At 29.5% G+C, this 25,320-nt stretch overlaps 1 protein-coding gene across 12 annotated transcripts in view; it reads left to right on the forward strand.

The window, feature by feature from the left end:
• Mp (collagen XV/XVIII-type protein multiplexin) overlaps positions 1–25,320 on the forward strand; it is a 334,556-nt gene that overhangs the window by 281,842 nt on the left and 27,394 nt on the right. For 9 of the 12 annotated variants that reach the window (XM_086910412.1, XM_086910414.1, XM_086910417.1 and 6 more), the window contains one exon: positions 22,058–22,144. The exons of the other annotated variants lie outside the window; for them this stretch is intronic. In XM_086910412.1, the coding sequence (XP_086766538.1) occupies positions 22,058–22,144 (87 nt within the window). The remainder of the gene's footprint in view (positions 1–22,057; positions 22,145–25,320) is intronic. 12 annotated transcript variants of the gene reach the window in all.

A 25,320-nucleotide genomic window follows, 5' to 3' on the forward strand; every position in this document is an offset into this window, starting at 1 on the left:
GCGTTCGAAAATCTCGATAATCGGGGCCACGAATAATCAAGCCCGCGGGCGAATGCGTATACGATGAAAATTGGAATGATACACAATCGTTCTCGATGGTCCATCAACCCTTTTTTTTTAAGGGAGATCGCTATGCCCAATCACGTGGAACTTCGCTGTTTAACGGGCCATTTCGTATGCGAGCCCACCGTGTACTACATCGTCACGTTCCAGCGATGAAAAATATTTGAAAAAACCGAGAGTTGCTCGTTAAATTCGCGTAGAAAATAAAGAAGGCGTCATTCTTCTTTTTTTTTTTTTTTGTTTTTAATGAAAAAAAATCAAGTTTATCTTTCTTTAACTAAGTAGTCTCCTTTCTTATTCGTACCTTCTTTTTTATTATTGAAAGAAATCATAGAATACTTATTTAGTTACAGCTAAAAAAAAATCATAAAATTTTCTTGTGATTTGTGATTATATATTTCATCACTAATAATAATAATCTTTGGATTAAAAATTTCTTGGCTTCAAAGCAATTGAAATATTCTAAATATTTTCATCTTTTTTGCCTATTCTCTATTTCATCTTATTCTGTATCATAAAATCAGAACATCCTATCTGCACCTAAAATAATATTCCAAAAAAATATTCTCCATATTTTCTCGCATAGATATCGATTCTATAAATAAATTAATAACTACGGAGAAAAAATATAATATAATTAATATAATTCTCCTTTTTTCAATTCTCAAATACTTGAATCCACCACCGTTCCACCATTATTTCCAAACGTGGAGAATATCGACGTTTCCGGTTCGATCCATTCGTATTCATTCGAATCCCATTGAGAGAAAGATAACACGCTTTATCCAGTCCGCGTTAACGTCGCGTTTTTCGCGCTAGATTCCCCCGCATAGTGGGGATGCAAATCCTGATAACTTGATCCACACCGTTTCCCCATCGAAAGTAATACATCCGTCGGATCGAACGACTCGCTATTTCAGAGACAGTGTGTGGTGGTGGAACGTGTATAACGTGACAAGTACAAAAATTGCCACGCCTAAGCGAATTCGTGAAACGGATAAAAACGACGAGGGCGCGGAGAAGAGAATGGTGGGAAGGTATTTTCCAATAAAATATATCCGGGGGGAGAGGGGGGAAGGTGTCGCACGATTCCATATGTACCTTCCTACTTTGATCGATATTCGAGTTTAACATTCGCGTTCAACGTTCTCGTTCCGTTCTCGTTAAAATCTTGCGGGTTTCTCCTATTTCGTTGCGGCGAATTTTCGATATAAACGATTCCTTGACAAATTTCCTGGCTCTTTATACATTGCACGTGTAATGGAATTTATGTGTAATGGAAATTTTCGTGATTTCCTTCGAGAAGCTTAGAGACTCGCGGAGAAGAATCGATTGAATTTATCGTTGTTGTTGTGAAAATGGAAGGTATTTTGAGATCTTTTAAAGAGATCTATTGTGAAATAATTTTTTTACTTCTTCTTCTTTATTTTTTTTTTTTTTTTTTTTTTAGAGGCGTATTCGAACGTGGAGTAAGTTAAGTAGAGTAATTGTTCGTATAATTGGATTAAAAGGATTGCGGTTATTATGCGATTATGTAAATTTCGTATTAAGTATATTCTACCTTTTGCATTTGCTTATCTTCGTTATAATTGTATTAAATTAAACACGTATTAAATTATAAAACACAAAAGAATTATTTATATTTCACGTGTCAAAATGAGAAAGAAGAAGAATCCAATAATATATCCAATCCAATAATAAGGTACTCCATTCTTGAAGAAACATTTAAATATTTATAAAAAATCCACAAATAAAAAAAAATCATTCATTTTTCACCCAAGAACAACATTTTCCTTTCGCCGATCGTTCCAATATCAAACGTAGAAGAAAAATAATCTTACCTCGGCCGAATCGTAGCGACTCGCATGATCGACGATTCATCAAGGAGGTTGAATTTTTCAGCCAGCGAGGCGAGTCCACTCTCGGGATCGTCTCCTTCGATTTTCACGGTTTACTTCCCCTTTCTCTCTTTCTTCCTTTTCGCCTGCTCGAGCTAAAAAAAAAAAAAAATCGAGGAAAAACAGCGAGGGAGATGGGCAGAGGAGAAGGGATCGAATAAGTTGAAACGAGTGGAGACGAAAAACTCGTAACTAAGGAAGAAAGAGAAGAGAACAGAAGAGAAGAGAGAGAAAAAGAAGGGGTGGAGGTGGTTTAGAAACGATGAAACGTAAGGGAAGGAAGGGTGAGGGAAGAGTTATGATTGTGGCCGAGTTCTCACGCTCGTGAAGACTTTTGACGAAGGGAGACACGGGAGTATAAATGCACTCGCCAGTTCGTGAACTGTGCACCGGGTGAGGCGGACGAGCATGGCATAAATCAAATTCTTTTTTGCCGGAACTTCTGTCGCCCGAACAGTGGCCGATGTTGCTGCGCCAGAGTGTCGCGCTTAATTCGTGTTGAAAGTTCAGTCGATTTAAATGCACCGCGAATTATACATACCAAACACTCGTGTCGTTTCTCGCCAACAGAAATTCTGACGTGTTGATTTAACGGTATAAGTTATAATTTTGATTGTTATTTATAGCGAGGTGAGGGCAGGCACGTGATGCAAGTAAAAAGATGAAGAAATTTTGTGGAATCAAAGAATTGAAAAAAATGATAATGGAAAGTTTAAGAATCAAAAAGCTGAAAAAATAGTGAAAGTTGAGGATTGAGAGTATGAAAAGTAATAAAAATTTATTATACGTAATAATAGTAAATTAATAAAAACGAACGATTTAAGATTTCTTTATTATCACGTAGTAAAATTTTTAAAACAGATGAGAGTAAAAAAAACGAATAGATATTTGCAAGATAGCTTATTATACTTTTACGATACTTGGAAATCGAACATTTTCGGATTTGTATTTTCTATCTATCTATCAAAATCTTTTGACTCAAGATAAACTTTCATTTGGTATATATATATTTCCCTATGACAAAAATAATACATCCGACAGGAATGAATATTGATTTATAAAATTCACGCAGCTAAACGAGCAACAAAAATATCTTTATTTCTCTGCTATATCGCGGCTATATAATTTAAATAAAAAATGAATAAATAAAAAATCCGCAATCGCATAGGTGAAATATCGAATAAAATATTCTCCAACTTCCTCTTGCTCCCGGCATAACTTTTTCCAACAAAAGGTACATCCTATTCGACTGGGAAGATAAATCAATTACTTGTTTCTCTTTTTATTTTTTTTTTTTTTTTAAATTGTCAAACGTATCGCGAGCACATTGAAAAAAGACTCGGATCGGATAAAAAAGAACGATAGCGAGGAATGATTAAAATAAAAACTATAAACACTGATAGAGAGAGAGAGAGAGAGAGAGAGAGAGAGAGAGAGAGAGAGAGAGAGAGAGAGAGAGAGAGAGAGAGAGAGAGAGAGAGAGAGTTACACAACAGCTTTTCGAATAATTTTTTTTCTCCTTTCTTCTAGATTTTGATTAGTTTCGTTTATAAATTGATTAAACTATCCTCCTCGCTATGATGATCCCCAGTCGAATCAATTTGATATCACGTTGCAAAAGGAAAGAAAGGTTGTTATTGAAATTTTCCGTGGACATTGGTTTTACGAATAAAATGTCCATCAAGAGATGTCGCGTTCGGTATCGAATATCCCGTGGAAAAATATTTTACTCGTTCCGTTGTCGAAAACGACAAATGCTTTTATTTTATGTCAATGTTTTTTTGTCTGTCATGTATGTTACGTAATGTTAGACACGATGTATACAAATGGAATGATAAAACTCACCGGTCGATAATTTGTCACGAAAAAATAGAAATTGAAATTGTAGGTTAAACATCTTTATTTTATCCCGATTTGGGTAAATATGCATATAAATTTCGAAATCTTTCGAAAAAGAGAATAATAAAGATACAAGAGAAGAAAGGGAATTCCGCTCTACTTACTGTTATTTTTATACAAACAGATGCAATCTTCCTTTTTCCTAGAAATCTAAAATCCTATATAAGAAATGCAATCAGACGGAAACCTCACATCTGCAGAATGTTATTAAATAGCTGAACCATCTTTAGAAAATTGATTCTCTTTTAACTCAATCTATCCTCCATGACGACGAATCTTAATTCCTCGCAATATTATTATATTAAGAAACATAAAGTAAACTTTTTAAACATAATTAATTAATTTAACTAGTTCATACTCAATTTCTTGCCTCGTTGAAACATCGTACAATTCTGAAAGCTAATTCTAGTGTATTTAATAAAAATATCTTCTTCGTTTCTTTACAGATCTATCCTGATTTATTCTAATTTCGAATTTATTTATTCTAATTTTCTTAATTTTTTTCTTTTTTTTAAATCAAATTTCCTTTCAAAACATCCACCAACACTTGTTACCCATCCCCACGCAAAAACGGGACACGAATAAAATCATAGACGAGTATCCTACCCCATTCTCACCCCTATCTGCACCGCGAATATGAATAACGCCGAGCGGGGGATCTAGGAAATTTTATTTAACCGCGATGCTATTACAGGACCCGTGGTAAAAATGAGGCGAACCGGGTACTGAGTCGCCGCCGCGTAGGTAGATATTCATGAAAATTCATACTAATAACGATAATTCAAATTTGAGCTCAAAAACCCAGTGATTCGTGGCCGAAAGGGGAGGAGGAAGGAAAAAAGAAAGAAGAAAGGAGGAAAGAGATGGAGGAGATCGTTGGGACAGGATCGATCGATATCTCGGGGAGAAGGCGTGAAAATTGAGCGGTTCGGCGAGTGGCCAGGGTCCAACGACCAGGGAAACAAGAGCAAACCAAGTCCAAGACCGAGATTGCGGTATTGTACGCTCAAGATATGCTCGAGCGTTCTGGCCAACCTTATTCCGTTCCTCCTCGTTACGAAGGATCGAGATGGTGGAAGTTAACTAGGCGAGATGTGCACCCTTAATTGGAAGCCATAGAATGATTTAAAATCGATCTGAAGGGAAGAGGAGCTGGATTTTATGGTGGAAATTATGTATGTTGTTTTATCGAATATAATATGACTTGTCGAGAAGTTTGATTCGCCTTGTTGCTAGGAAATTGTTAGAGAAAGTCGATCCACGAATGCGAAATTGAAAACTGAAAACTGAAAACTTTGTGTATCGGTTTGCTTCGAGGGAATGATGCGACTTGTCTCACTTTTGAATGAGAATTTTATACATTTCATAATGGATGATAGTTTTTTGAAAAGAGAGAAAATTGCTAGTTGTATCTTTTTCAATTTCAATAATTGATGAATATTGAAAGCTCTTTCTTCGAATTATCTTACATTGTGTTAAATTTTATAAATTAATTAATTATTTTGATCGTGTTACATGTCGATAATAATTGAAATTATTTAAATTTACCGTGATATCGTTTATTATAATACGTATATTATGTTCTCATAAATGAGATGAAATTTTTTCATGCTATAAATATGCAATACATTTATTCGAGCCTTTGTTCGAGCTTCTTCCCTTTAGTCTCTTACGTAATTAGTATTGGAACATCTTCTCCTCCATTAGTTCCTGATGCATATAAATCTGTCTTTAGCTTTCACCGAAAGTGCAACCTCATCGATTCATGGAATGTTGTAAAGCGATATATCAATGTTGGTATCTATTACACGAGTCGATGAATACTGAACGGTGGCTAGCGAATCGAATTTCTTTAAAAAATCGAATCACCATCGATAAATAGTTTATATCTTTTAATTTATATTTTATGCGATTGAGAAGAAAATTTTAATTTTAAAGAATGATAAAAATTATAAATATTTACCAATAAAAAGTTCTACTAAAAAGTTCAACGTTTCTTCTATACAGAGTGAAAATATAGAAGTTACTTGAAGTTTCTTCCCTTTACTTAGGTATGATATGATGTAATAAGGATTTTTAATTGATCACTTTTGGGCTAATGAAAATTAATAAGTTATCAAGTAACTTTTTACGAATCAAATATATAGAACTTCTATTAAGAAGATTTGTAAATCGCAGAATCTATTTAAAATTTGAACGACATTTATTTCAATATCAATATTAAACGCGTTCGATGTATTATTAAATAATATTTCTGCCGATTAAAAAACTTTCGAATATTCCAAACAAAAAAGTTGGTACAGAAAAATAAGAGCGACGTGTACGTGTATCGACATATAATCCATTTTCCATTGAAAATATTATCCTATATATCTTTCAAAGTGTTAAAAATAATTTAAACGCTTCCCAAGACAAGTATCATGACATTTATCAATGTATGTACTTTATTCCAATCATAATGCAAGGAAACTCGTAATTGTACTTGTTTCTCTTGCTGAAGAGTAGTAATGCGTTTAAGGCTTGACATTTGAACGCACAGTTCACGAAGACATATTCCGCGAGAAATTGCGGTTGCTATTAAAATAATTTTACTTGAAATGAATTAATCTCTCGTGATTTATGCGACATTCCCCACGAACCGTATAGTAGAACATAATTTTTACGATGGTGGAAAGAGATTTGAATGAATCCAGGAATCGAGGATGGAGAAGGCAACTGCATTTTAATAGCGATTCATTTGTCTTAATTTCAAGATCTGTTTTATTTTCTTTGGATTTACATGGAGCTGGTAAAACTTGAATGCTTAATTTTTACGTATCGAAATTTATAAGTATAACTTCTTGGAGTTGAAAGAAAGGAATTCACATTTTGTTATTTGAACCCATTTTCGAAAATTACAAATAAAAAGCGTATTTGTATTCTCTTTTAATATAAAATATTTATACGTTCGTTGCACAATCTATACCACTCTCACGTATACATGCCTACAGAATAAGACATCCGACCACGAGTCTTTTAAAAGTCCATCAATTGAACCGTAACATAAGCCACAAAGAGAATAGTAGGAAAAGAAACAAAGAAGAAACAGAGTAAGAGAGAAGAGCGTAAAATTGTATTATGATAGGAAAAATTTAAATTGGTCACGAAGACATATTAACTCTATTCGACTCACATGCAGATAACAGTGCACAAAATTCATACGTATTTTTCCGACACGTCTCTCTCGATTTATCTTCTTTTTCTTTCATATTTCCTTCACGTATGTATGTAGAATTGGTCCATCGATAAATAAGACGACGAGTTCTCATCGTGTCGCTTCCTCTCGTCCATCCTTTATCGATATCTTTGCAATTAATCGAATTAATGTTACATCGCGACTCGAATCGTCGATGAGAATTTTTTCTTCTCGACCCTTGTGCTCGATTAACGAGATATCCTTGGTTGGTTTTCAGAGTAGATTTTATTTTTTTTTTTTTTTGTTCACAATTTTACGGCGTTTATGCAATAATTCGCTGAAGATCGTTTCTTTTCTGTTGCAAAGCACGATAACATTTTTCTGGCTGAATAAATCATACTCGTCGTGGATTTTTATATAACAGTTAAGAATATTTTAAATCTCGATTGCTAAATTTGTATCAGATATTAAGAATTGATAATAGATTAATTTTTGATATCGTTCCAAATTCTATATGTAAATAGATATGCAAATAAAGAATAGCAATGAATAATAAATGAATTTAAAGATATTATTTCATACAGAAGAATCTATTTTTGTATATAAAAGAATCATTAGAATTATTTTAGGAAAATAAATTTTTTAAGAAAAAGAGTAAGAGATAATTATGAAATAAAAAATTGATAAATAACATACTAAAATTCCATTTGATTGCTTTATACGTCGTTTGTCTGTGACAACTGATTTCATGTAAAATTGATTTCATAAAACCGAACGAATCGATGATCTATCTTTTTTTTTTTTATTTCCTTCTATCTATTATTCGAACTGGTATTAAAAATTTTTGAATGGTTTTTTTTTCATAACAATACGACGAATATATACGTGACAAAATTCAAATTTATAACCTACCCAAATATTAATTCAACCGAATTGAATCAATTAAAAAAAATAAATAAATAAATAAATAAAAATAAAAGAGCAATCAAGTAATCATGCGTCGCAATTTAGTCTATTTAAATATCAATTATTGCCGCTATTTACGATTCCAATATCGATTACAACATCCAGCTAGTAGATCGTTGAAGAAATAAAACACGAGGGGAACAAAAGGGTTCGTTGAAAGTCATAGTCGTGAAGAGAAGTGAGAGTTCACGCTTCTTGTTCCCCCGAAGGTGTCGAGGGTTTTAATTTCATGGGACGTTAAATACGTTCTCGAAGATGAAAGAGAAAAAGGGACGGAGAAGAAGATTGTAGAGCGCAGTAGGGTACGAAGGGAAAAAAATAAGAAGGGACAGGCATTTTGCGAACCCTTTCGGAGAATAACGACGATCATTACGCAAACTTCTTGGATCTTTTACGACCCCCCGATGTTGTATTATTCCGATGGGTCCCTTTGTTTTCTTGAACAAATATCTTAATCTACTCCACGTCCATCTTCCAAGAATTCCTTTATTTTATCCAGAGATATGTTTTCTTCTAAGCTAAAGGAGAAATCGCGAATTTTTCGTAGAAAAGAATTTATAATTTAAGCATAACGTGGAAATTGGATAATTGAAAATTTTATTTCAATCTGCTAAATTTAAAATTAAATTGAATGGTAAAGATACAACTTAAAATTATAATTAGATAACTCTTAGAAATATCAAGATTTACAAGATAACTTGAGGCTTGTGCTAATAAAATATTTTTTAAGTTTTTTTTTTTTAATATTAAAATAGAACAATTTATCTTTATGTGTACAAAATTTTCACTGTGCAAACATTACTGTTTTAATTTAAAATTACTTTTTCACGTTATTTGTATTATAATTTTTTACTTCATACTTTTAATATTAAGCTTAATTTTTTTCATTTTCCCCGGTGTTAAATTAAAAATCGTAATTTCAAAGTCGTAAAATTCATAAAATATCTCGCGGTTCCCTCATCAAAGCGCGGTAATGTATTAATTACTTAAAAATCGCTATAATTTCAATTTTGAACGCGTGATAAAATCTTTTAATGAGAATACCGCGCCAAGATATTATAAATGTAAAAACATCGAATATTCATTGCACTCGCTATTAATTTTGTTTAAAAACATTGTGCCAGGAATATTTCGTTTCGGGATACACGAAAAATTTCCAATTATATGGAAAATTATCATTTACGATAGAGCAGATATTTATTTCTATATATGGAGAGATATCGATTCGTTGAAACGTTAAAAAGATTTTTAATCGAATAAGTTGGCTCTCTGCTTTTCAAACACGCGATAAATGCATTGTTCCCAATTCGAATTTCTTCGTGTTCCATATTCGATTGTCGATGGTCTACTTTTAATTATGCAGTCACCACTGGAAACGTACATTTTCACCACTGGAAGCGTATATTTTCCACGATAAAATTTCATAGAATTTTAACCGACAGAGAAGAATAACACGGTTATATCAGCTCTTATAAAAAAAAGGACAAAGACGACATCTTCGTTGTCTTTTATCTTATAAAAGACTTGCCATACTTAAATGACGAATGGAAAAATTTCTAATTTCAAATAATTAATCCGTGATTATTTATTTTCAAACAATCGTTAACAATGTAATACAATATTTGCGAATTATCGATTAATTAGAAACTTTTTTAACAGTTGTTTCTAATAAAGATCAATCGTTTCTATAAGATTTTTCAATAATTTAGAATAATTTTAGCAAAATCAAACAATGAAATAAAAAAAAATTTATGAAAATATACTTTGATCATAATAAGCGTTACATCGTAATTATTTAATGGATTCTGATTATGAGAGAATTTTAGTTGATAATTAATTAATGAAATGTAGCTTATAGCTTCAATGCAATATATTAAATTTTATTTATAAACTTACGAATAAACTATAAATTTTAGACACGCAACGGTTCATCACTTGGCACATCAATATATCTCATATATTTTGTTTATTATTGATGCATAATTTATCACCAATTCGCCAATTTATTATATGATCATCGGATATTAATGAATTCTGACTGATCGTTATGGCGTTTGAGTAAATTATACCTTATAGATAGATTCTGAAAACATATATTAGGAGATTATTCGAGATTTAACGAGCGAATCGATTAAAAACTTCTTCTTCGAAATTCTTTCTATCGTAATTACTAAATTATTAAATATCATAATATCACAATAAACTTTGCAGACGAATGAAATCAATTTCGTAAATCCAAAATTAAGAAGAATTATAATATTTATTCCAATTCTGTATAACTTTCAATATCTTTGTTCATTTTCGCTTTGTATTGATTTAAAAAAAGAAAATTAAGTTTTCAAAATTATAGAATTTCGGTGAAATATCGTACAAACTCTGAATATGTACAGTTCTAATTCAATAGTCAGAGATCGTATTTGACTCGACAGGAAGATCTCATGTAAATGGCTTCACGTTTTCAATACGTTCGCTGAACATCTGTTACAATGTCAGCCACGGTATAATAACGGCCTTATAAATTATTCATCGTAAGAGTCGCGTTTCCTTCTCCGAAATAGTAATAATATAGAAGTTACTAATGTCGCCCTCTTAATTCGAACTTAACTCCTTTCTCGGCCCGACCATTCGTTACAACAATGGCTGACTCTCGCAAAGGATCCTATCTCGAAGAGAAGCGACTATGATGTAACAATGTATAATGCTCGGCTGGCTCAGCCAACCTCTATCCTCTTAAAGCAATTCCGTCGTTTAATCCAGAAATTATCCCGACGATTCGAGCACTGTTGAACGGAAAAATGGCGGAATTTCGTTTAACGCGACTCGTGATCGGATAAACCGGATATCGGAAGTTGGATGATTCCGAGAAGCTGCAGTTCTATTCTCAGACGAGATGTACCATTCAAATATCTACGTAGTAAGTTTCTTTTAGAAGATTTTATAAATGTCGCGTAGATAATTTCTTGAAGCCGTTGAATAGTTATTTGAAAATGTACGTGAAGCGCGAAGAAGTAGTTTTCAAAAAGTATTATTCTTGTATAAATGTAAGAAATAGATGGATTGCCAATTTTTTATACAGAATATGCCCCATTTAACTTAAGCACTTTACGATAGGAAAGAATTTTATGTTTCTATCGTATTATTGGCCCAGCTATCTTTCTTATCACTTTAGAAATATAAAACTTATGTTTCGCTCCGAGAGCAGGGATTTATGCGAACTAATATGTGCCATGAAAAGCGAATAACGTTGAAACTACGCAATTTTAAAGAACATTTATAATTCAGTTACAATATTATTAGCTCGATATAATATACATATAATCGGTATGACTTACCTTAAATTATTAAGAATAGGAAATATAAATATGCAAAATAGACTGCGAAGCTTTTATGCAGTTAAAATGTGTTTAAATATTCAATCAATATATGGAAAATTATAAAATATGTTGAATTATATCTCTAAATATATTTTATCAATAAATCATTGATATATAAATGAAACTTTTCAATAAAAAAACGTGAAAAAAAATTAAAATTTTTGCTATCAAAAGACATTGAAAAAATAGAGGAAACTATGCCATTTAATTCCGTTTTTGTTTCATATCGATATCTCAATCGGTTGCCGAGATAGAGAGATTCAAAGTATTTAAGACAGCGGAGAGATTATGAATGGACCCGCGACCCAGTGACCCATATTTTTATCTGGAAGTGCGTACTACTTCCAGGAATCACGTCTGTCACTCGTCTGGAGTTTAGGCTAGGTCAGTGAGACGAGGTGCAAGCGAGAGATCCGGGTAAACAACAAAGACGGAGATAATAAATGATCAAAAATTAATCTTTTCTTTACACGATGATATCTCGGGAACCGGAAGTCGTATCGAGAAAAATCAAAAAGCGTTTTAGAAAGAAAAGATCTGCGCTTCTAATGATCGTTCATTCGTTAATCAAAAGTAATTATCTTCGGAGTTATAGCGGTTTAAAGTTTTCCTAATTTTAATAGAATTTAGTTATCTTTAGAGTAAACGATTAAAAATCATCTTTTCTTCACACGATAATATCTCGGGAACCGGAAGTCGTATCGAGAAAAATCAAAAAGCGTTTTAAAAAGGAAGGATCTATGCTTCTAATGATCGTTCATTCGTTGACCGGAAGTCATTATTTTCAAAGTTATAGCGGTTTAAAGTTTTCCTAATTTTAAATAGGATTTAATGGAGTTTTAAGAGAAATTTTATAATAAATTTATGTAGGATATAGAAAAGATATATAATATGGAATAATATTTGTATAAAAATCCGTAGTTTAATGACGAGGAAACAAAAACTAATCGCACGATATCAAAAACGATTCAATAATGTAATATAACGTAATGATTCCGCATAAGCATTCTTGCCAGCGATACAATTATGAAAATTTGATGTTATTGTATACTCGTGATCGTAAATTCATAGTTGCATGCACGCGTTTCTAAAATTGCTGAGAAACGATGATAATTCAAAATACACCATCAAGAATAGCCTGTGATGGCTACATATCACGAAAGTTATGGTGTTCCAAGATAAAATGTTTTTTCATTCATTATTTTATTTGGCATGCAAAAAACATAAAGATTTTCATTCTGTGAAAATGTCTGGAGAGATAAATAATATTTTTAAAATGAACGAAAGATTATATAACTCATATAAATATTTAAATATTTAAATTCTACGAATACATTACATATAATCTTGATATAATATTTTCATATGAATTATATTTATATTTTTATAAAAATAAAAAGATGTTTAAATGATGTCTTCTAAATTATTGGAAATATTATACAAATTAATATTTAAAAGTAAACGTATATTTTGCAATCATTATAACTGATATCTGTAATATTAATTCTAAAAATGTACCATCTTCTACATTTTTAACGATTAACGTTGAAAATATTTCTCAAGAGATTGCTTTAATGTTAATTACGAAGAAAGTTCATCAATTTATTAGTCTTTTTAATCTATGTTGGGAAACTTTTTTAATATCATACATTGTTTTGTTAAACAATTTCAAATATTTTTCAACTCTTCTGATGTTGATATAAAAATTCAATGTGATGATAGATACTAATTATCAAAGTTCTTTATCATATAGACGAAGAATTAAATTTATTAGTGGGACTAATTTTTTTTTTTAAATATCCAAGTTGGAATTGGATAAGACGAGAGTATCGATTTTTCATTAACTCTCTTTTTAGCATATTCAGTAAACGAGCACATCCAGAGATTGTATTAAGCGCCGTATCTACGGGGTGATCATTATACATACGTTTTTTAAAAAATCATAATAAAAGTAAAGTTCTTTAATTTTATTCATTTTACATTATCTTATGTGCATATTTAATTTTTTCTTATCCAACGTTGATTACTATTAAAATTAATACAAGTTACAAGATATAAAACACAGAAAAATTATGTATAATAATTTTTAAAAAGCTGACAAAAATAATAATGAATTTTCTAGCTATCTTGTAAATCTAATAGATGAAAATTTATGAATTCAAGTATTATAATATGATTCTAAGAGATTCAAAATTTCGTTAGATTCTCTATCGTTGATTTAAAGATTATTATTATTATTACACATTATATAATTTAATACTTGTAATTTATAATTACAATAAATTCTAAAATATTCAATTTTTTTATAAAATTATAGTTGTTAATTAATTTTTCCAGATTTCATATATTTTTTTTTTTTATTCTAGTGCAAAACAATTGTAAAAAATGTCTTCGGTAAAATCTATGTCACGTATTTCAAAATAATTGTGCGTTTAAATTTTATACAGTATTACATGTTAAATATTATTAATAAATTTTAATTAATAAAAACAATATTGTTATCGAAGCTACATATATCTATATATATACACAATCATTGTCTTTTTCATTTCTATTCTCTTAGTACTCTATTCGAAATGATTTTATTATTCTAAAGTACTCACTAAAACCTTTTTGTATATTCATTGAAGCGATTCTGGCTAAAATTAAAAAACAGTTTCCTGGCTAATATTTAATTTTAAGTTACGATTTTCATGAAAATTTTTCCATACGAAAAAAGTTTGATTAGTTCTCTTGTTCTTTTTTTCTTTTTTTTTTTTTTTCATTCGTTCAAAAATCATTATGAGTCATATAAAATAGCGCACGTGGTTATATTGCAAATGGGATCGTGGATTCCCTGTCGTGGATGTTATAATATTTTAAACGCGTATAAAGCCACGTTTTCACACACGTGTGATATAGTACGCAAAGTATTCAACGAACACGTGCGCTGAATATTCATTTCAAGGGTAATACTTTTTTTAAGGGTTTCAAATGTGCTTTGTGACTTTGATTGAAGAAATGAAAACACGATCTGAGAATACGATGAATTGTTTTTTTTTCTTTTTATTAGTTAATCAATTAGAATGTGTATTTATTTCATTTATAATATTCCAGATAAAAAATACTTTTCTGATTAATTATAAAAAAAGTATCTTTATATTAATATCTTTATTCACCTTACGTTCGTGATTCATTTTCAAATTTTTATCGCTACAATACATCAACATTCTTACGTAAGGAAAATAATTTAGATAAATATATATAAAATTTTCTTGTAAATCATTATTACTATTCTACTATTTTAGTACATCAGAAACTTTGTAACTTATCATTTTGTGTTTATTCGTTCCTTGGTTCTAATATTATTACTTAATTCTTCGTTCATCTATTACAATCGTTGTTAAATCATTTTGCGTGAAATCCGCAGTTAAATTAATTCTGTTTTATAACCGGAATTTTCCCGGGACGAACGCATTTTCATGGAAATTTAGATGCAAGGGAAGTAAATGGAATTTCCGGGATCTTAATGAGAAGCCAAGGAGATCTTGCCTTAATAGAGCGAATTTCTGTGACAATTGGTAGTATGATAAATTACGGATAAACGTGTTCATAATCTCGTTCCCGTACTGTGCATTTCTTTGCCCTTAATGGGACAAATTAAATGCTTGATATCTCTTATATAATTAACATTAAACATCATGTTAAAAAGTTAGTTTAATCTAGAATGATCTTTGGAAAATATTTGTATATATATATATATATATATATATATATATATATATATACATTAAATAGTAAAATACTTAAAATTTAGATATATTTTAATCCTTCCAAGTATTTCACAAGGAAAGATTATTTCCACGTTTTCAGTCTCAAGTTTAAACACGAAACAATCGTAGTTAATATAATAATCTTTTGACGTCGCTTCCAATCGTGTATCTAATTTTATTGGAACAATCATTTTTTTTTTTTTTTTTTTTTTTTTTTTACAAATTTAAGGGTCTTACTTTTACTCCACTTAACTGATCGATCCCTCACCCACATCAAACTAATTCCAACAATCGGAAGAAAAAGAGAAAAGCGAAATTCATCGAAAGCAAACCCAGCCAGGCTAGATCCATTAAAGCGAGAGCATAATCCCGACTCATTCAGGAAATCCTCCCTCTTTCTACGGAACACGATAAGGTCGTAGACAGTGACACGGAGTGATCCTTCATCCCACTGAATCGAGCAGTTTTTTCACGCGAGCTGTTCCACCAATTAAAAGAGATACGACATGTGATTCGTTTGTTAAACTTTTAAAATCCTTTTTCACGCGATTTCACGCTTTCACGCGCCTCCTTTTCAAATCGTTGTGAACGAAATAAAGCGACATTTTCTTTTTTCGCGGCACTTCCATCCATTTCTTCTTTTTCTCGGTTTTTTTCCACTCCTCCTCTCTCTTTCCTTCCAGTCTCTCCGTCTCCTTTCCATGACCTGTTTGCCAAGAAATGAATTCGCGTTCTGAATTTTACAACGGGGGAGGAATGAAAATAGAATGAAAATATTTAACGTGCCAGGGCAGGGTCAGACAAAAGAAAATTCTTTAAATTGCTTCGGCGGTAACGTGTTTGGGAAAAATTCTTACGTGTATACGATGTTGCGAATTAAAGTTGCGACAAGTTTTTATATATCTGTATATATATATATATATATAGAATGTTAATATATTCATGGAACACCTTTGTCAAGAAGAGTTCAAAAAAAAAAAATGATATACATGCAGGCCGGAGTTTATTTACCATGCAAATTGTGAGCAATTTTAAAGAAAATAATATATAATAATTTTCGCTTTCTCTTTTAGAATCGTCCAAGAATATCTTATAAATATATCTTAAAAACAAAACGTTTCTCTAAGTCTTTTATTTCTCGATGGAAACAAAGCTGAGAGAAAGAAACAGAAAAAATGTCGAAGAAAAATTTCAAGAATAGAATTGGAGATAAATGTTTGACAAATGTCTCTTTCTAATCGTCACATTGTCAACCGATCGGTATTTTGCATCGACGAATATTTTGGATTTCTGCTCGGGGATAGATCGGGGTCGAGAGTGCTCCTGATGTACGCCTCTCGAACATACGGTTTCTCGATATCCAAAGGTGGAAAAAAGCGGGTCGTGTCGGTCGTAATCGATAAGGTATCGCCACACGAGAAACTCGAAAACATTTAGAACAACTTGACTACAGAACGAGAGGCTACAAATATTCGGACCGGTGAGAAACTGCCTGGGCCTTCAACCTCGATACCACTGCGTTCCACGGCTATTCGCGAGACGAACGTTACCCTTTTAAATATAAAAGGAGAGCTTGGAAATTTAACTTTTGCGGGTAATCGTTGCGCAAGATAAGTTTGAGCGCGGATTTAGGGAAAAAGAGAGAAAAGAATCGTATCGTGTCGAAAATTTATGGAGAAATTTTGTGTGTTTGAAATCATGTGTGTGAACATGTGGTAAAGAGACCTATATTTCAATAATCATTCGAAATCTAAAATAAAAGATTAAGATCGTAGATGTTTAAATTTTGAATGAATTTAATTTTCCAACTCTAAAAAAAAAAGTTTTAATTGAAAAATAAAAAATCAAATCTTGTTTGCTTAATGAACTTCCGAAAAAAATTTAACACGCAAATTAATTTAATTTATCGTTAGAAGAAATTTATTTCATCCTATACCGAGAGAAGCTTGTGGACTTTTCCGCTCATGCTTAATTGGCTGACACGTTGGTTCACAGTAAAAGGTAAGAGGGTTGTACACGGTTAATCCGTGCCGACCTAGGATCACCGTCCATAAATCAAAATGATCAAACACGCCACGACAAGTAAAGTGTAATGATTGTGATCTACAAGTAAAAGTCTTACATCCCCTGCTAAATCTCGTTAAACTTATATTTTGAGAATGAATTAATACTCGTGACTTTTGATAAAAATACACTATGTACGTGTGCAAAATTGCAAATTGATATTTATAATAAATATAAAGAATCTGGTATTTATAATTATATTATAATAAATAAACAAGATTAAAGTAGAAAATTCGAAATATTATGATACGGAAATAAATTATAAAATTTATAATTGGACTAAGTTAGGACTAAATTAGTGGATGAAGTGTCTCGAATTATATTTCCCGTTTGCACGAAACTCGCTCTCGGCTTCAATTTCTAAAAAATAATTAAATATGAAACGTGAGACTTACGTACGCGTATATCAATTTAGGCGTACATTACCAGTCAAAAATTTGATTTCATCTCTTTCCATAACTCGAATTTTATTTATGTAAAATCTCCCGACTTTAAAATAATTTTCATCTTTAACTTTAAAATAATCATCGTCATAGAAATCAATGTTAATCTTCTTCATTTCAAAGTATATATTTTTTTAGGATAATAATACTTTAATTGGACTTTTTAAAAAAAAGTTCTCGAAATGGATCGATACTGTACATCGTCGATTTTAACGACACTTTAAATTTTAGGATTAACCAGGATATTGAAACACAAATTGATACAAGATATCGAATCTTGGGCTCGCGTATTGCGAAACTAGATAAATCTGTTTCGATCAAAATTGAAATACACCCGGATACAACGAGCGCACTGTATTAATTATTGTGAAATAATATAGGAATATTCTCGTATATGCTATCCCGTTGTTAAATGACATAATGGGAAATTTAAATTGGTTAGGAAAATTTATAATTTTTATCGATTATTGAAACTTGATTAGTTTTAATTTTATCAATGACATTATGTTTAATATCGATAATATTATTTATTACATTTATACGTTCTTTTGGCACATTTTTATAAATATATTTAATAAAGTTAATTAATGCTATTTCATATTATTCATTTTGTTATTGTATTCTTTTTCTATACGTCAGTTTATTCTTTTACAGTAAAATCAATTATAAGCTGATTAAATGTAACAAAATTAATTAAATTTATTGACATATTTAGATAAGAACGTTAATTTATAAAGAAATATTATGATATTCATTGTTTAACTTTTTTTCCTTCTTCCAGTTTATCAGTTCATTTTTAAAAGTAAGATCGAATATAAAATTAAATTACAATTATACGTATTTGTGCTTTTATTTCGAATTTTCATTCCTCGTTTGTTGAATAAGAAGTATTATCGTCCATTGTTCTTTTTAATATTAGAATATTGCTCATTGTCTTGTTCACAGCCAGTTAAAATCCCGGGAGAGAGGGCGACACGAGTATTTTATCACTCGAAACAAATTATCACGATATTATTTGCATAATGAAATTCATGAATTTATCGTCGTCGATTTTAATTGCGAATGACGAATAATGAATCTGGGCGCAAGAAAATAAAAAGAGAAAAGGAACTTGAATTCCACTGCAAAACGAAACCAATAATAATATACTTTGAACATTCTCTTTTGATCTAATATTTTAATTTTCTACATACTTTAAATATCTCAATAAATATTTTATAAACTAACATTTCTTTATAAGTGATATGATTTAATGGATACGAATAAAAAATATTAAAAATATATTAAACTTTGCAATATAAAAACAGATTGGAAATAAAAGCTTTAAGATAATCTTTAAAAAATGAAGAAGACCAAATGAAGCTGCAGATACAATAATATACATATATAGATAAATGCAGATAAATAATAAAATATAATAGAAACACTATTGCCTATTATACAATACATGAAAAATTTCATACACATCAAATATATTAATTAGTATTGATTGAAGATGTAATATAAAGAATAGAAATTAAATTTTTAATGGCTACTCGAAATATATTTGAATCAAATCCAAATAATTACAAAATCTGTCTTAAAATTAATTTATTTATTTGTTATTATGATTTATTAATTAATTATGTTGAATAGAAGAGCAAAATGTTTTCATTAACGGCTTGAATTAGCTTGTAATACGATAACTTTCATCGTTAAATCGTGAAATCAAATATGATCCACTCTATTAAATCGTGAGATAAAGTTCCATTTCTTTCATTTTGACATTTTTGAAATCTAACTTCGTGTTCCATTACGGAAGGTTTACAAGATTTCGAAAAACAGTAGTAAAAAGTACAATGGAAAGTACAATACGGTAGAATATATAACATTACTCTTGTTTTGCTACAATAACATTTATTTTATTTTATTTTTTTTTTTTTCTTTAGTTTCAAAAGGATTAAGCAACCTTTGTCAAGGAAACAAGTAAACAAGAATCGAACGCAATTTATATGCAAACTATACTCGATATCACGCAAACACTTCGCTATAAATATTCCTTTGTTCAGTTTCAACAAACAATCGCTTCTATAATTACAACTTTTCCTTTACTATAAATATATTCTCAAGAATTTTATTTAAATGTTCTTTTTTGTTTGTTTTACAGTCAATGTGTTCAAATATTGATCATACTCGAAATTATTAATTTTACTTAAAAACATATTTCTTTACCGTTGATAAAATGATGAAAAATTAATAAAATAGATATATTTCTGAACATCGGTTTTAGAAAAGTTGAACAATCGACAATGGTGAAAGCAAGAAATGAAAAACAAATATTAAAATCGATTAAAATCCAAAATGAAATATTCGTTTCGTTAAATATGCCCTCTAGTCCGTTTAATTATCTAAATTTTTAACCGTTATAATATAAATTCTTCACGATAGGATTGAACAAATTAATCGTCTCAGTGAAACTGGCAAGCTTGGTATCTTGGCTCTTCGAATAATTGAAAAGGGTGGGACAGGGATGTGTTCGATCAGAAATCGTCGAAATGAGATTAATTAAGCCTTGTCCGCCCGTGTATACGGAATGACAACGGCTGTGTTAACAACGTGTAAAGCGTATTACACGGGATGTGTTTAAGTGGATTAGTTTCTAATTTCGATCGGAAGTTTGACTTTCCAGTTGCCAATGATGAGAGGTCATTTAAATGAATTCCTGATCGAAAATTTGAAATTATTTTGCGTTCTATGGAACTTGAAAAATTCAAAAAAAGTTTTTTAACTTGAAAAATTTTTTTAAATAAAAATTTGTAGAAATAAATAACATAGCATTAATTTGAAGTTAATAAGAAATTTGTTGAAATTTGTTTGATAAGAGACTCCAAATTTTTGATTTCTAATATATTTATAGGATTGTAAAGTTTGTAACAATTGTAAAGTTTTTTGGGCATTTTCGACGATCCTAGGATAAAAATATTTTTAACGAAAGACAATCAATTTTCGAGTTTGACTATCATGTAAAGTAGAAATTTAAATAATGAGTTATTTAATATTCAAACAATTAAAGATGGGATTCAATCGAACGTTTCAATTATGCTTCGTTAATTCAACGGTATAATTAATGCAACAATCGTCGGATTTGAATTTTTGATTCGATCTGCTTATAAATTAAGATGATAATTTTATACATCTGCTATAAACTATCCTAAAAATATAATTTATATTAAAAATATAAAAATATCAATTATGATTAATATATATATATATTTATCAAAGAATAACATTTTATTAAACTATGAACTTTATATACTTTAAAAATATAAATAATATATGCTTAATTAAAGACTAATTAAAATTAATAATTAATTCTTATATTATTGAAAATATAAAAAAAATTACACTTTGAATTATTTTACGCATATGAAAAACTTCTTACAATCTTGATTTCGAATTTGGTCTTTCATAAAATTACTTCAACAGTAGCTACTAGATATTGCTCGAAGAAAATTGTTAATTAGAAATTGTTCTGGAGAACATTCCAGTGGAAAGTTGTATGCGAAACAATAATATTATAGCAAGACTGATTTCCAATTGTAGAAATTGATGGGATAGAGGGAAATTAACTCGGTTTGTTTAACTCTGTATTTGGCTTTGCAATTATATATGTTCATTTTACGCTATGTAAATTTATATATTTACGTTCAATGTAAAATTGAGAATAAGTATCGTTGTATATTACATAATATTAAGGACAATTAATTATCCTATTTGTAATGCTGGTACAACATATAGCTCATTACGATACCGATATCGGTGATGCACGTACCACTTAACCATTATCGGTATGCGATATGATATCGTTAATGATATTTATACTGCAAATGAAATGTATCTATCTTTTAATCCTATTTCACGAATATAATATTCTACATTGTGAAATAGAATATTATACGGGAAATAGAGGATAGAAATTTTATAGTGAAGATTTTTTAAACAAAATTAAAAAGTACAATAATTTTTCATTTAATTTACAAATTATATATCGATATATTAATTATTTTCAAATTTTCCTTTTATCTTTACGAATAATTTAACATTCAGTTTAAAGCTATAAAATTAGATGTTTAACAAAACATTTAAAATAAGTTATATATTTGCCATTATTTTCTGATAATAATAAATATAGGATAAGGATCTTATCAATGTAATGATAAAAGATTCATAGTTTACAGATCATGAATGCCAATTTAAACTAATATCTGCCTAAAACTTTTCCCTATAGATTATTATCTAATATGAACTCAAAATACAAAATTAGTAAAGTCTATTATTTTTAATTACATATCTAATTAAGCACAATAAATTTTCATGAAGAGAAAAAAAATTCCAATTCCTCTTTTTAATCATTTTTTATTCTAATTACGAATTTTTTTTATAGTTCGACCAAGATGTGGATCTCGGCTCAGGTGAAATCGATAACGAGGTGATCGATAATGGTTCAGGATTTGATATTAATTTGACAGACGTGAGTTAAATGATGAGTTGAACCCGCTGAAAATTTGCCGCACTCGCTAATTATTTGTTTCGTAAGCAGCATAACCATAATTAATTCCATTAACACGAGAATTTCGTGTCTCAACATTTGTTGTTAAGGAGATATAAACTTCGAATGCACGACTCATTGCCCAGCATATTTCAAAGAACGATCTATAGAAAGATCTATGAGAGCTTGAAAAATACAACCAGCTGAAAGAAAAGGAAAAAAATACCTGATGGGTTTAGCTTTCACGCTTGTTAATTCGTAATCATCACTAACTTTGCAACTAACTAACAATAACTGAATATAATTGATAACGATTACTAAATTTTTTCTTCTAGAAGTAAAATAATCAGTTTCGATACCAACTCATGCTTAACCGTGATAAAGATTCGATTAAATAATGATGCTTCTATTTCTATTTATTTCCTAATTGGATTTAACTGTTTAATGCTTTATATTATGAGACTAATTTTGCTTCTTTAATTATTTAAACAGATATACAAGAACAGAATAATTTAATTATCTTGAATACGTTATTGATTTTGATAATATGAAAAAATATTTCAAATAAAAATTGAGTGTATTATGAATTACACTATCGAAGTTTTATTTGAAACACTTTTTAATATTAATATTGTTAAAAATGAGATTAAAGCGAGATATTCCGGATTAAGTTATTTTGTTCATCTGTATATTCTTGCCTCGGAAATTTTCATCTATTTATACGATACGTATATGGGATGAATATAATAAAAATAAAAGAATAATATATTTACATTCTATTCTAATATAAAGTAAATCTTTGTATTAGTATAAAATTCGATGTAAAACAATTAAAATATACACATTTTCCTTGATCCTGATGAATATGAAAAGTGAAAATAAACAAATCCGTAAATATTTTAAATTTATTGAAACAAAAGACAATTGAAAATAAACCAAGTTATAAATTTATGGTCTCGTATGACACTGATGTAAAAGAAAAATTTAAAAATTATGTTGATGAACATTTGCGATGATTAATTAAACAAGAAATAAAAATATTTATTATTCGCCAAAAATAATAAATATCCTATATTCATCGAAAATAACTTATTTTTCATATATATTATCATATAAAAAGTGAGTGTAATAATCTCTTAAAATCTTAAATTTATTTTCAACATTATCTTTTTCAATGTTTTAACAAAATCTGTTAAAATACTGCTTCATATATTTTTTCAAATTACCATCCTCTTTTTGTAATAAGCAAATAATTTATGATTTCGTTCCCTCATATTTGTATATTTATAGCCAATTATAAAGTTCTACACAATTTTTCTCAATTCCTTTCAAATTTTAAACGATTCTTAAATAGCTATAAAATCCCTTCTTCCAAAATATCAATTAAAGATTATTACAACTTATTATTTTCATCGTTTAAAAATAACTCTATGACTAATTTGTCCGAATCATTGAAACGAGATACAAAGTGAAAATGATTGCGAACAGAAGAAACTTTCATTTCGAAACATTTTAATTGCAATTGTTCGAATTATACATATAAGACTCTTCGATAACTTGGAAAGAATTGCCTGGAAAGCTATCCAAGCTGTTAGAAGAAGAGCATGATCGCTTTATGAGGATAATCTTCGGAACACTGAGAGTAAAATCTTGAAAATTCTGATCTTGCACCAATGTGCCGAAAACGATTCGTCTCGTCTCTTAGAAAGATTTCCAAAGCTTTCCATCTTCCCAGAATTCCTCTTAATCCAAACGAAGTTTCACGACGTGACACCCACTCCTCAAACTTAACCAATCTGTATTAAATCTTTTGATGATTAAATTATTAAATTATAACTAAGCTGAAAGATTCGATCGTCGCCTTTAAGTATAAGTAGTCAAGAGGAATATGAAATTTTGAATCGATTGAGAATCACTTGAAGCTTTTTTATTATCAGCTTTGATTGCAAATAATTTTTTATTTAAAAAAAAAGTTGAGATTAACGATAATTTGAGATTGATAGGAAAGGATGCAATAATTAATCGAGAACTGTGATTCAAAAAATTTTTTTTTTTTAATAAAACAGAATATTTTGAGATCATTCATTAAGTGACGAGGATCTTTGATTGTAAATTATTATTTTAGAAAGAAAAATAATGTAGAATTTAAAATTATTGAAAGAAATAGATTGATAGAAAATTTCAAGTTACAAAAAATTATTTTTTTGTAAAATGGAGGAAGAAGTCCATGCGCGAGAAAGTAGAAACGATCGACAAACTTTGACTTCTCGCCATCTAACCATTCACTTTGGCAATTAGACGAGACAATCTAGCTTTGCCGAAGTTAATTTGCTAACTAGAATTGATTTGTCCTTTTGGCCTCGATGGAGAATGTATTCGAATACTGGCATTGGAGAAGGAACGTTTATCAAGAAGATTCTTCTTGTTTATGGTCGAATAAACTCGAATCGACTTCGAAGTTGAATAATTGAAATAGGATAATTGAAATAATCGAAATAGAATTTAGAATGTTGTTAAGAGATCGTAATGACTTGCAGAAAAAATATGAATTATATTTGAATGATTTGGAAATTGTTGGAAATGAGAAGACAAATAACTTTCAGTAGAAAAGTCGATTATAAGTCAGGCATGAAGCATAAAACGATATATTCCTCTATTGTTATCTTTTTTATAATATGAATAATATTTTTTTAAGCTAGAATATATTAAAATAATTGTATTTGCTGACTGATTTTATTATTATTTAACCAAAAAAGTATATAAATCAAAATTATTTTAATGAATAATTAATTTTAGAGTCGATTAATCGTATACGTTTGTTTTTTTCTTTCTAGAAAAAGTATAAAATAATTGTCTTCTTCCAGTCCTAATAAATTTTTCTCTCCATTAAAAAATAATTTATATTTATCTTATTTTATATTTTCACATTTCAATTTTTCTGATTATAATAAAAATAAAAGTACGCATAAAATGTTCACCATGTTACACGTATAGATATTGTTTGAAAGTGTTTACGCACAGTTATATCCATTTAATTTCGTTCGAAGACACATCTCATTAAAGTTTAATTCACGTGACAAATTCATCGTGTTTCAAGCACTCGTATCTAATAAAATTCCAACAATGTACGATCATCTTTATTATACACGCCGGTCAGC

Source organism: Apis florea, unplaced genomic scaffold, assembly GCF_048593485.1.
Source record: "Apis florea isolate Af1SG1 unplaced genomic scaffold, ASM4859348v1 contig_3184_pilon, whole genome shotgun sequence".
Classification (NCBI taxonomy): Eukaryota; Metazoa; Arthropoda; class Insecta; order Hymenoptera; family Apidae; genus Apis; species Apis florea.